The sequence below is a fragment of the Lolium rigidum genome, chromosome 6, assembly GCF_022539505.1.
Source record: "Lolium rigidum isolate FL_2022 chromosome 6, APGP_CSIRO_Lrig_0.1, whole genome shotgun sequence".
Lineage (NCBI taxonomy): Eukaryota > Viridiplantae > Streptophyta > Magnoliopsida > Poales > Poaceae > Lolium > Lolium rigidum.
Window position 1 is genome coordinate 67,796,113 of NC_061513.1, and position 14,184 is coordinate 67,810,296.

General features: G+C 44.7%; 1 protein-coding gene and 1 non-coding gene across 2 annotated transcripts; one reads left to right on the forward strand and one right to left on the reverse strand.

Moving 5' to 3' along the window:
• The first annotated feature begins 7,306 nt into the window (after positions 1-7,306).
• Positions 7,307-12,201, forward strand: LOC124661722 (probable ion channel POLLUX). The gene is made up of 12 exons (XM_047199606.1): positions 7,307-7,909; positions 8,042-8,110; positions 8,204-8,803; positions 9,316-9,498; positions 9,618-9,677; positions 9,775-9,978; positions 10,053-10,301; positions 10,437-10,535; positions 10,616-10,810; positions 10,970-11,062; positions 11,146-11,409; positions 11,568-12,201. The coding sequence occupies exons 1-12, from the start codon at positions 7,307-7,309 to the stop codon at positions 11,784-11,786; spliced, it is 2,838 nt and encodes a 945-aa protein (XP_047055562.1). The 3' UTR covers positions 11,787-12,201.
• Positions 12,202-12,796: 595 nt separating this feature from the next.
• On the reverse strand, positions 12,797-13,013 carry LOC124668898. Its single transcript, XR_006991965.1, has one exon. It is a non-coding gene; the product is annotated as a small nucleolar RNA U3 (small nucleolar RNA).
• Between the last annotated feature and the right edge of the window lie 1,171 nt (positions 13,014-14,184).

The window sequence follows — 14,184 nt, forward strand, 5'->3', positions numbered from 1 at the left end:
CATGCGCGCTGGAGTGCCCCTGTCCACGGGCTGCTGCAACGGTTTGAAGAGTCTCGCCAGATCCCTGACGACCATTGCCGACAACCGTGCCACGTGCAGCTGCTTCAAGACCTTCGTCGCGAAGGCGAATGGGGTCAAGCTTGGCGATATTCTTGGCGTCCCACGCATGTGCGGCATCAGCGCCGACACAACCTTCTCCACTATCCTCCGCAGGTGCTAGATCCACTAAATTAAGGATCGACTGATAGATCAACTACTCCTCGCCGGCGTTACAAGACGTATATTATGTATACTGAATAAAGGCTACGAGTACTCCAGCCAGTTCTGCCATTGTATCGATCGGTGTTTGATGTGTTCCTTTCTCTACCTTTGAGAGGCACGTTGTATACCATACATACCCTCTGCCAATGTATGTCCAGATTATATATTCCACTCTTGTTGTGGAATTGCATCTCACTGTGTATGTCTGGAATTCGTTTTAAAAAAAAAACTAAGTGTTTCAAACTTTCGAATATAGACATTCATTGAAACTCATATGAGTTGAAAAAAAACGGCCTCATCATTTCTATGTCATCTGAGAATGTTACTTCTCGGCCTGCCGAGTTGCAGATTTTCATGATCATATTCCCACCAGAAATTTGATCGAGACTTAAGAAATTAGAATGTGTAAAAATATGTGAATATCCCGCCTATATACCTTCGACTTATTAACCTAATTATTTATGCAAGAAAATGTTAGGTGAGTACAAATAATGTCCCTAACGTTATCTTGTGTGCCTTTTCCTTGATGGCTAAATATTGTTGTCCTTTAGAACCAGCCGATAAAGGATAGCCAAAAGAAGAGGGGACCCCATGGAGGATCCCATAGATGAATTAGCGGCCAGGAACGGAGAGTTTTAGTTGCCATACGTCCGATGTTGGCATACTGCGATGCTCTCAGATGAGAAGATCACCTTTTTGTCTTTTTGAATTCGGTTGTCATTCCTCACTCATTTAGTTTTTCCTTTTTCTATAGTTGTACAACACACATAATTTCTTGTGTGTGGCATGCTCCTGGCCACACATGCCTAGACTCCGAGGGTCCCATGGGCGAGATCCATCTCTACATGTTTGAATCAAGTGTTGAAATTATGATATGTTTTCAACGGTAGCTAGCTAGGTTTATCGTACTAACTTTTTAGAATGTCATTTCAGTATGTTTTGATATTTGAAAAGGAACTTTTGTATTATTATCACATTCCAAACTAGGCCCAACGGTGAAAACTGATACAATTCCGACATACAAGTTCAAAAGTCACCGCATTTTGAATTTTACTGAACAGATAAATTACATGTCGTGCGTTTATCTCTAGTATGTGAAGCCTCATACGCATTGGTTGTAGCACAATAGGCATCTAGAAAATCCACGGTCTACCCTGAAATACTCCCTTTTGCGGTTTTGCCCACTCTTCGTGGGCGGCCACCGGAATTAAGAAGCATTTGATGCATCGATCCACGGATATGTGTTATTAGGGTTTAGGGTTTAGGCTGATGGCTACTTGGATGTACCATCAATGCACTGTCGATCGATTAGCTGGAGTAGCTGGCTAATCCTGCTAGGAGGCTGATACTGTTTAATGTAATCACTCTTCATGCGAAAACTGCTACTCCTACGTAGATATCTCATCGATCGATCATCAACGGCTGCCGAATCGATAGACTTAATCCAGCCCCATCGATCAGCATTCAGCACCCACCGACCACGATTCATGCGCTTTGCTAAGCCAAATGGCCTAACGCCATCGATCTCTTCTTCCTGCTCGGACCCGGACCCCCTATTTAAACAACCCCTCCCTTCCCTCGTATCTTCCTCACACTCGATCCTAGTCTCCAGCGCAATCCAGCTCACCGCTAGCTCTAGCTCTAGTGAAGAGATGGCCGGCGCTGCATCAGCTGCGCAGACCGCGGTGGTCGCCATGGTGACGGCGGCGGTGCTCCTGTCGGCCGCTAACGCTGCCGTCAGCTGTGAGCAGGTGAGCTCTGCCTTTGGCGGCTGCGTGAGGTACATCCGCGGCAAAGGCCCCCTGCTCCCGGGCTGCTGCGACGACGTGAGGAGCTTCGCCAACTCCCTCACGACCAGCGACGACAGGCGTGCCGCGTGCATCTGCGCCAAGAACATCGTCGGGCAGGCGCGTGAGATCAATACTGGAAACTATCTTGGCATCCCGCGAATGTGCGGCATCCCCTCCTTCACCGTTATCCTCGGAAGCTGCTAGAGATCCACTTTTACCTCATAAATAATGAAGCTCTCGTCTTGTCTCCGTATGAGATCAAGAGGACTGCGAGTACTCCAGCGATCCAGCCAGCTCTGCCATTGTACCGGTGTTTCATTGTTCCTTTCTCTCCCTTTGAGGAGGTTCATATATACTCTGTCAATTAATGTTTGTCCATCCAGATTTATTCCACTATTGTTTGTCAAATTATACCTCACTGTGTATGCCTGGATTATACAAATGGTGACTGACTTCTATCTGGGCTTGAAAGAAGACGACCGTGAGAAATAGCGCCATTGACACGAGAGTACTCCAGCCAGCTCTGCCATTGTATCGGTGTTTGATTGTTCATTTCTCTTTCTTTTTAGAAGACACTTCGATCCAGACTTTACTTTGCATACCATACACAATCTGCCAATGTATGTCCAGTCCAGTATTCCGCTCTTTTTTGCCAAACTGCAACTCTCGCGCTGCGTCCGAGTAGATTATGAATTCTACCTTTTTGAAAAATTTGAACAACACCGAAATTCTACATTTTTGAAATTTTTGAACAACACCGAAATTAGTTATTGGTATTCGCTCCATACCGGTGTATTGGCTAGAAGAGGCTCTGCGAGTAAGGCAACCAATGATAGGTGAAAAACTAGCTCTAAATCCCTTCTTTTTCTCTCGTTAGGTGTGCCAATTAATTAGGGAAGGCCAAAAAGTTTGAATGGTAGCATTTGCACATGTTGCTGAACTAAAAGAGAGAGGATGGAACTCTCATTTCCATGTCATCCCAGATATCCATGCCTCTTGCGCCCCCTTGCCTCCTGACCACCAGCACGAGGTGGCCACCATTCGAGCGCCTTCGGCCACCAAATCAGCCCCCATGGATGTGCTCTCTCCCCCGGGACTTCATCCTCCTATGTTAATCGTTCCTAGGATTTTTTCGAGTGCGGTGCGACATGTGCCTCTCCAACCTAAATTCTGCGGAGTCTAGGAGTTGGCCTCTTTCTACGGATGACACTAGAGTGACATATGGTAAAGGAAAGAAGCTTTTATACGTCGAGGAAGGCGACCCTTCGAAGGTGGCTAGAACTCAACATCACGCCATCGGCCATGGCTGGTGGCCTCCGTCGTTGTAAGGAAACAAAAAGAAAATAATGATAGAAAATTAAAAAGGGAAGAAAATACAGCCTTAAAAGGAAATTAAAAATAAAATAAATGGATAACAGAAAAAATGAAACCCGCTTTAATGGCTGGCCCGTTAGCGTGAAAGCCATGTGCATCAGATAGGAATAGGGTGTGTGAGCATCCAGTAGGGTTTGCGAGCTCTGTCTCCTCCTTTATGTATTCTTGGGCCACCCATTGTCCAAATCAATTGGGTCAACTAGCAAGCCAATAGATTCTAAAAAATAAAATAAAATAAAATAGCTAGCAAAGTTAAGAGTTATTAGCTTGTTGACCTCACAAAACCTCTAACTGTAATTCAATAGAAATATAGTAATCTTTTATACATAGAGAAAAGGAGGCGGTGCCGCCATCGGTTTAAGCATAGAGAAAAGGTGGCGGTGCCGCCATCGGTTTAAGCAGTAATCGTAATCAGTAAATGAATGTCAACTTGATTATACTGTACAAATGGATTGTTGAGGTGCAGCAATACTAATGGACAACATCATATATACAAGATAACACAACAAAATGGGAGTGTGAATTTTTATCCAATTTCGGTAGAAATACTAATGTACATTTTAATCAATGTTATTCTAAAGTTGTATATGCCTCACACGCCTTTGGGTTTTTGACTTTTGGTATCGGTTAATTAATTCGGAACACATTTTGGGTGCAATCTATAAATGCACTTGGATAACGTATACTACTTCCATTCCAATGAACAAGATGTATAAATTTGGTAAACCTTCAAAGCTTACTATGTTGGACCAATACAAAAGAAAAACTTCAACATCTACAATATTAAATAATATATGTTACAAAAATAATTTTTACGGTGAATCTATCGATATTAATTTAATATTATTAAAATTCATATTTTATTTGTAACATTCATCAAACTTAGAAGACGCTGATATTTGACTAAATTTATATGTCTTATTCATTAAAACTTAAGGAGTATGTAAGTGATGTTGTGATGCTTACATCGAAATATGGTGTATATGGTCATGAAAAAATCTAGAATAAAAATAGGGTATTGACATTAGATTGATCCCCGGTTCCATAAGAACCCAAAAAAAAAATTAATTACTTATTGATGAAAAAAATAAGAAACAAAATGCTAAAAAAGAAATCATAGCTAGAAAAGAAAAGGAGAATATGTTACTCGTAAAAGTTTGAGTTGATGTAATTGCTTAATCCATTGAAAATTTATAAGATGGTTCCTTATATCTTGACATGTCTAACTATAAACTTTCACGCCATATTTCATGCATAAATATATTTTGAAAATTTAAAAGATGCTTCCTATCACAAAAGTTTTTTCTTCCAGAATACGCTATCGGAAGGAGTGTCGTTTCACATTTAAAAAAAGACCAAGCCAGTGTTTTTTAAAGAAAAAAAAGCAACATATTCATCAAGCATAAAGGAGGAGACTGCTTGTTTTTTCAATAATGATCGACTGCCGATTGGTGCAACCTATTATTAGGATAGATTTTATCCTACTAATGACCAACTAGGTAACATGTGGATACGCCAAATTTCCTGAAGTCCATAACCAGCCCAAATTGACGGCCAAGCAGCAGGGACGGAGCTGCCTTGTAGGCGCTGGGGTCAGCTGAACACAGTGAAATCTATCATATCCTTCACTAATTAGCACTAATAATGGATGTTTAATTGTAGAGAATGACCCCAGTGAAATTCAACAGTCATACAGCCCCTTTAGAAAACAGTTCTAGCTTCGTCCCTGCAAACAGTCTGCGCTAGGAGATCAAACAGCCTGAAACAAGCACATACATGTGCTGCCTGCCATTGGACATAGGAGCTGCTGCGATAAGGTAATATAAATCGTTGAACCAATCGGGATGGAAAGTTCTGCTCTGGAATTAACAATGCACCAGCACATGCTCTCAACGCGCTAGTTGAAGGGTTCATTTGTTGCGAGGTGAACGCCACTTGTCACTATTCCCGACAAGTCTTGAAAGAGTTTTTTTTGTAGGAAGGAGTCTTGGAATATTTCAGTGTGTGAATGTCACTGCAGGTGGAAAAACCTGATCAAGGAAGCAACATGATTTTGAACGCCAAGGCGCTCAACTTCTTCGCTCGTATCTGTAATAGGATAAACGAGGAGCAGACATGATGGGACCGAGTGAAAGAAGCTCTCTGGATCGGCGCGGTGTATAGCCTGCTAGATTATTTATCAATTTTTCAAGCAGCATCACGGATATGCACTTGCATACTTATTTATACACATCAGATTAAGCATATCTAGGAGATTTAAATATGAAATAAGTGCCAGCATAAAGTAAGAGATAATGGGTACGTACATCGGCAGCGGCGGAGCTAGAGTAGAGCGGACCAGGGTGCGCTCATGGAACCATAAAAATGTTTGTTTCCCGGTGCACACATGGTGAAATTTTGTAACTATACAAAAAAAAAAATTCCCGGGGTCATGTGCACCCCATGGCCCTATAGGGATCCGCCAGTTTCTACTGGAAAGGCCGCTTCAGCAGCAACATCACCATGACCGTTGTTGGAGTCGTCGGGTCTATTGATAAAACAGCAAACCAATGGGGAAGAACTCGAATAGCAACAAGTGGTTGCGCCTAGACGCTCCCCAAAAACCTTACCTCCCACGTAGTTCCGGAATAGAGATGACCAAAGAGCATCACAAACAAAAGCATCACAAACAAAAGGAACCTCTACGAAACGGGTTTCTAACTTGGCACGCGACGCACGTGCGAGGCTAGGCTAGGCGGGCGGCGGCAACTGAGAAGTGTGTTTGGACTCCTTCTCTTCCTACTCACTTGCTGTAAATCGAAACAGCTGTTGTTCCAACTCTCCCGTAACTTTGTTTCCCAATGCTCCTATGCTGCTAATCATATATGAACCTTGAGATTCCAGGATTTGGCAACTGATATGGGTTGCTTAACTAGGCTCCAGCCCATGTAATCCAACATAGCCAGGCATTTCTTCTTTAAATTGTGTTATTGTGTAGTATAGGGTAAGAGCAAGTAGGCAAGTAGGCAGACTTTGTGTGTGTGCTTCTTTTTTTGAGAGGCAAATTTTGTTGCTCTTGATGTTGTCAGCGCTACCGCTTTTCGTCACGAAAAAAGTATTGTACGTACAGTTTGTAGCCTTTTCGCCTGCTTGGGCGATTCACCCGCGGAGAGCGGCGATGAGATTCGTTCGCCACCAAGTGGAGCAACGGATGGCCCAGGATAAACCCAATTTCCCACTAGCTCCACATGGCCCGCACAAGGCACGTCCCATACCCCCATCACCCGCGAGGCCCAACACCAGTGCCAGTGGCACGATACCCCTATCCACTGATCATCCGGTCCCACTGAAACTGCTGTACACGCCGCCCGCCTGGGGCCCACAGTGGCGGGGTGCTCGCACTTGATTATGCACGGAAAGGCAGAGATCAGATCACGCCATCACGGGACGGGATCCATCCGTTGCTCTTCTGTTCTGTTCGGTGCTCGTCTCGGCTGCCTTTGCGGCTGCCCACGCGCGCCGCACGTGCGTGCGCGACCCGTCTCCCCGACCCGCCACCATCGCCGCCTCCTTCCTCGCCTCTCCCCCCGTTGCTCCTGCTGTTACAGACTTACAGTTAAGCTTAATTCGAGCTACGCCATGTCGCGGCCGTCCCGCCGTACGGCCACCGCTGACTGCCGAGAGTGAATGACAGGTGGGGTCGCTCGGTGGATGCCCCACTAGCCAAGCCATGGTCTTGTACCTGCTCCGGCTGGTTCGTTACTGACGCGGAATAACTAATCACATGGTTAAAGTGGAATTCTGCGGAGCCAGTCAGTGGAATAAACTAATTATTACAAGCTGATCGAGCCAGCGCCGGAGTGGGAGGAGCTCCGACTCCGAGCTCGACCTCGCTGCTGCTAATGGCGGAGAGCGACGGCGGAGAGGCGGACCCGGGCGCCGCTCGGCGGGCCAACGCCGGCGACGGCGCCAGCCCCGACCCCCCGCGCCCGCAGCGGCCGCAGCTCACCAAGTCCCGCACCATCTCCGTCTCCTCCCCCTCCGCCACGGCCGCCTCCACCGCCGCTGACAGACTGCGGGCCGGCGGGAGGGAGGGCCTCCTCGCCCGCCGCTCCACCACGGGGCCGCTCCCGCCGGTGGACGCGCTGGCGCCGCGCCGGCTCACCGTCGCCGTCGACGACCCCTCCCACTCCGCCTCGCCCCCCAACGCCGGCGTGCTCGACCGCGACTGGTGCTACCCCTCCTTCCTCGGCGCGCACGTCACGCGACCGCGCGCGCCGCGACAGCAGCAGCAGCAGACGCCGCCCACCGCTGGCCGGCGGAACCCTAGCACTAGCGGCCCCGCCCCGCAGCCGCGGAGGGCGCAGCGGGACGAGGAGAAGCGCCTGGCGTCCCTCGTCAAACTGCCGCCGCTGCTGGGGGAGAGGAGGCCGCTCTCGCCCCCGCCTCCGCTTCCCCCGCCGCGCGCCCGCCGATTCGATCTCTCTCCCTACTGCCTCCTTCTCGTAAGTGTCACTGATCCAAGCTAGCTACTACCATGTCTGAGTCTGACGATGCCATAAAAGCTCTCCCCAGCTTACCTGTAACAACTGACTTGCTAGTTTGGTCCATTTCACATGAATTGATTGCTCTTGCAGTTGCTGGTCGTAACCGTCACCAGCTCCGCCCTGGCTCTCTGGCAGTGGATCAAAGTGTTGAGCCTCCAGGTGATACATTGCATCTGTCAAAATTTTGTGACACCAATTGCTTACATCAAAACTTATTTCGCTGACGGTTTTAGAAGCACTCATTTTTCGCAGGAGAAGATCAGAGCATGCGGTGCTGCCAATGCCGTGGACAGCGAGGACGAAACCTCGGTTCTCACTGACCCTGGCTCCAATTTTGTTACCTCCGCTAACTGGAACTTCGTTCCGATGCTTGCTCTGGCGATACCGGCATTCCTCTTCAAATACGGCGACCAGCTCCGGCGGAGCAGAGCGAATTCCATCCGGACAAGAAACACCGAGGAGGAAGTGCCGCTGGAGAAGAGGATTGCCTACAAGGTTGACGTGTTCTTCTCGGGGCATCCCTACGCCAAGCTCCTAGCCCTCCTGCTAGCCACCGTGATTCTCATCGCCTCGGGTGGGATCGCGCTGTTTGCTGTCAGCGGGAGCGGATTCCTGGAGGCTCTCTGGCTTTCCTGGACTTTCGTGGCGGATTCAGGGAACCATGCTGACCAGGTTGGTCTGGGCCCTAGGATTGTGTCTGTGTCGATTAGCTCTGGCGGCATGCTGGTGTTTGCCACGATGCTCGGGCTTGTGTCGGATGCCATATCGGAGAAGGTGGATTCTTGGCGTAAGGGAAGAAGCGAGGTGATAGAGACCAACCATATACTTATCCTTGGATGGAGCGATAAGCTGGTAATGCTCTGGTGGAAAATCGCTTTAGTATGAATAACATTTCCCATGATGAGATTATTTGGTTTCGCATCAGGTCCCTGGTCCCAAATAGAAGCATTACAAATTTCATAACATTCAAATTGTTCAAATCTCTAATAGATATGAATCAGCCAGTTAGCACATAGCTTAGTGAGCTTTGTTGTTGTAAGACCTGATGACCCACCAGTTGTGCATTTCTGAAGTAGACTTGTAACAAATGTTATGGTATGTGATATATAGGATTTCACTTTTAAAGATTCAAAGCACATTAAAATTTCAAGATATTTAAAATTCCATTTTAGACAAACTAATTTTGGAAGTTAAATCTTGGCCCTTTTCTCCATGTTTAGTCACTGTAACTGTATGCACTTCGTTTTGTACTTTATCCTCCAAACTTACTGAAAGAAGTAGTGCAGTGAGGACTGAAGTTTGTTTGCTTTGATATAATAGAGACCAAATCTATTGGCTTACTGGTTTTTCACCATGTGGAGTAGGGCTCTCTTCTGAAGCAGCTAGCTATAGCAAATAAAAGTATTGGTGGTGGTGTAGTTGTTGTTCTCGCAGAAAGAGATAAGGAAGAGATGGAGATGGACATAGGAAAACTTGGATTTGACTTCATGGGAACATCTGTAATATGTAGAAGCGGCAGTCCTCTAATTCTAGCTGATCTGAAGAAGGTACTAACTCAAGCAATTCTTCTGATCTTCTTGTCCTACCACTATCAATGCACTCCTCGTACTATGTGTTATGTAAACACCTCTTAACTTTAGATCTTAAATTTCCTTTCCTCCCACAGGTTTCTGTTTCCAAAGCCCGTGCTATTATTGTGTTAGCATCTGATGAAAATGCAGACCAAGTTAGTATTTTCTTCTGCCCACCTTTACTATTATTTGGTTAACATCTCATACTGTACAATTATTTGCTCACGTTCATTTTCTCCACTCTCCCCCTAGAGTGACGCGCGAGCTTTGCGTGTCGTGCTAAGCCTGACTGGGGTAAAGGAGGGCTTAAGGGGGCATATTGTTGTAGAGATGAGTGACCTTGACAATGAACCTTTAGTGAAATTGGTTGGAGGTGAACTAATTGAAACAGTTGTTGCCCATGATGTGATTGGACGTTTGATGATACAGTGTGCACTCCAACCTGGCTTGGCACAGGTACATTTCAATGCAACACCTGTTCTGTGGGAGCTATCTCCATGATTGCTTGACCCACCGTATGCTTTCTGCAGATATGGGAGGATATTTTGGGATTTGAAAATGCAGAGTTCTATATTAAAAGATGGCCAGAATTGGATGGCATGCGGTTTGGGGATGTGTTAATCTCATTCCCTGATGCTGTGCCCTGTGGAGTGAAGCTTGCATCAAAAGGTGGAAAGATATTAATGAACCCTGCTGATGATTATGTTTTAAGAGAAGGTGACGAGGTCCTTGTTATAGCAGAAGATGATGATACTTATGCTCCCGCCCCTCTAGCAGAGGTAATTTTTCTGAGTTCTACTTCAGGCTGTATAATCTTTACTCTGTGTACCAACTATCATCAAGCAAGCAAGTCATACTGCCCAAGTCAAAGTTTCTACTTCGCCTCGATTTTGATAAATATAACTTTTTGGTAGGTGCATAAGGGTTTTCTGCCTAATGTTCAAATCCCTCCGAAGTTTCCGGAGAAAATTTTGTTCTGTGGTTGGCGACGGGACATCCATGATATGATAATGGTAATTTAACTTGGACATTTTGCCAGGATCAGTGTACGTTCGAACACAATTTTTACATGAATGTTAGTGCTGCTGTGTAGGTTCTAGAAGCATTTTTGGCTCCAGGTTCTGAATTGTGGATGTTCAATGAGGTGCCAGAGAAAGAGAGGGAGAAAAAGCTGACTGACGGTGGTATGGATATTTTCGGACTAACAAACATTAAACTTGTACACAAAGAAGGGAATGCTGTTATCAGGCGGCACTTAGAAAGCTTGCCTCTTGAGACCTTTGATTCTGTGAGTGCTCTGAGTGTTTCTACTCAATCAATGATTCTATTTATGAAATGGCAAACGTGTGCCATAATAGTTATAGACATTCTTTATCATGTACATTTCCTACTCTAGATGCCAGTTTACCTGTGCTGAAGACACCAATTTTTAACTTCGAAACCACAGATTTTAATTCTTGCAGATGAGTCAGTGGAGGACTCCATAGTACAGTCAGATTCACGATCCTTAGCTACACTTCTTCTAATCCGTGACGTTCAGGTGAGTAACAGCGGCTATAACTTGTGACTGACAGACCGCAGTTAGATGACTTCTGCATTACTGATATATGCCTTCTACTGTAGTCCAAACGTCTTCCATCGGAGGAGGTAAGATCACCTCTGCGTCAGAATGGCTTCTCTCACAGCTCCTGGATTCGGGAGATGCAGCAGGCATCAGACAAATCAATAATAATCAGTGAAATACTGGACTCGAGAACCAGAAACCTTGTATCTGTCTCCAAAATCAGCGATTACGTTCTATCGAATGAACTTGTCAGTATGGCGTTAGCAATGGTGGCAGAAGACAAGCAAATCAACAGAGTTCTTGAGGAACTTTTCGCTGAGGAGGTACTATCCATAATGCAACATGATCTGGATTATGCTTTAATTTTGCAGTAACATTTTTTTCCACAATCTTTATTTAACAGTGTAGCAGATGATAGTTTCTAACTTTAAACTACCCAGTGACTTTCCTTGGATCTGATCATTGCAATCCTATTTTACAGGGCAATGAGATGTGCATAAGATCTGCTGAATTTTACCTGTACGAACAGGAGGAACTGAGTTTCCTGGATATAATGGTCAGGGCTCGTGAGAGAGATGAGATTGTGATCGGCTACCGGCTTGCCCAGACCGACGAGGCAATCATCAATCCAGAAGAGAAGTCCGAGATTAGGAAGTGGTCGCTAGACGATGTCTTTGTTGTGATCGCAAATGGTGACTAATCTGACAATGGCATCTCACCTTTTTTTGAAGTGCAGCCTATAGTCTAACATTAGTAACCGTGCTAATAGAAATGATACGTGAAAGTACAGTCTAATCTTGTCGGGGCCATTTAGTTCTGTACACATTGAGTTCTGTCATCTCAGTAGCGGTCGGTTGATCTCAACATGAGTAATTCAAGTGTCCACACCTGAAATTTTTGTTAACCAGTAAATAAACTGTACAGTGGATGAGTGGATCAATGCACATTTCTCTTCAAGTTGTAATTTTCAAGTTAACACTGATTATTGAATCTATCCTACTGTAAGGACACACTATGCTATATGGTGTTCTCAGGGAGATGGCATGCAATATATTCTTTTTTGACTGTAACATGGAATATATTCTTACAAGGCTCCTGTAATGCTATCTAAACATTTTGATCTGTGCATCTTTTTGAGTAAATTCTAATTTTTACCGCTAGTTTGATATTGTGACAACAATTACCCATTTAACAACAATTTATCCTGCTTACTCCATTTAGTGTAAGTTGTGTCTGTTTTATCCCCTTTTCTACTACCATGTTATGTCAAACTAGTTCAGATGAATATGCCCAGAGAAAACTAACTTAGAAATAGTTGTTTCTTCTTTTCTGTGAGGAATGAGTTTCTTACAGTAAGCTAGAAATTTATATGTCGATCTTCTGTTGCCAGTTGCCAGTTGCTCAAACATATGGTTTTCTTTCCTCATCAAACCCCTGAAAATTACAACAGACTAACTTGTGTTCGGGTTCGAGATTGATAAATCTTGTGGGTAATGCGCAAAAAAAGTTGGTTTTCATGGTCTTTTTTTAATAAATAGCCTGGGTTGAGCTGTTTGAGGATTGCGAAAAAATTGTGATGATGCAAACATAATGTCCGTAGCAAGCATATCGTTTCATCAATTCTTTGTTGGATTGGCTCATCTCCATGAAGATCGTTAATTTGCAGCTTCGAGAAGTGGCAGAAGCAACAAAAAATTAAAAAGAATTGGTTACCTGTCAGACAACCTGTGAGCCACCCTGGTCAGCTAGCTGAACAGGAACGATCCTCTACAGCTAGAACAGCACCGGCAAGTGCGCTCTGAGCCGTTAATCACGCTCTGGCCCACAGGTCAGACTTCATCAACCAGGTTTAAGTGCTTGCCTCCTTATTAGTCAAGGATGCAACGGTACGATTCCTATAGAACAGATCCTGTTCAAGTAAGGTCGTGCTATAGACCTGAAGAGACCGCTATTTAAGCTGGTAGCAATCCCTGTAAACTTCCGAGGTGGTACTATCTTTCGGCAGATGCTGCTGCCACTGGCCCTTTGCTTGATTTTTGCTCCGGTGCACTGGCTCCACTTCGTATTGGGCCGGGCCCTTCAAGCTAAAAGGCAAGCCCAACGTTTTTCCGGGCTCACTTTCCGAAATGAGATCACTTTCCGTGGTCCTCTCGAACAAGCAAAACTGTGTGAAATGTCCGCTTAAAAAAAAAACTGTGTGAAATGCTACTTCTACTGTACACAAGAAAACAGTCAAAGCACTCCGTACATCAGTTTGTATTCAAACATTTCAACAATTCGTTTGGTCATTCGGTGTGCTTTTCCCTGATGTGTTGGGATTAATGTTTGCCGGTCCTGGCTTTCTTTCGGTGAATAAAATAGACTCCGTTTCAAGGAAGCTTCAACAATTAACCAGATTTTTATTCGAAAAGGCAAGTTTTGGGGATTTATACCCATACGTGATACATAAAACATTTCGGACGTTCCCCGCAGAAATAAAAAAATTGGACGTCACACCGAATGGGCAAGTTTTGAAAAGGCAGGTTATGGATTTATACACTGCAGGCTGCTAACATTTTGGACGTTAAAATCTCCGCTGATCCTCCAAAATAACATGCTAGAGCTACAAGAGAGAAACTCTATCAACATGCTTACAGGAAACTACATAAAAAGTACTTCCACAAAATGTCTCCAGAAATCACACTACAAAATTCATCTCTTCCAGAAAACTAGCCTCATGATGAACATCAGAATTCAACACGTTTTTCACCCTGAAATAGCGATGAGCATAGACTTGTTAGGACCATATAAATAAGACTGGTGTGTGTGCATATTTTTGTATCAGTATAATCTAAGAATTCGACTTGTTCACCAAAACTGGTAGACCCAAAATGTCTGCCTCAATATCAGAATTACTGTGTAAATTCAGAAATCAGTCTGCTGGTGCCTGGTGATATGTTGTGTTTCAGTTTTCAACTAGTCTTGTGTGCCCTCTAAATTTCTTTCGCGATGCCAATATAGATTCTACATCATTGTTCTTGCTGTAACATTTGACGAACTCCATCTTTGGCTTCATCAAGTACATCCTCTTTGAAACAGGCTTTAGTCCCGCTTTATAA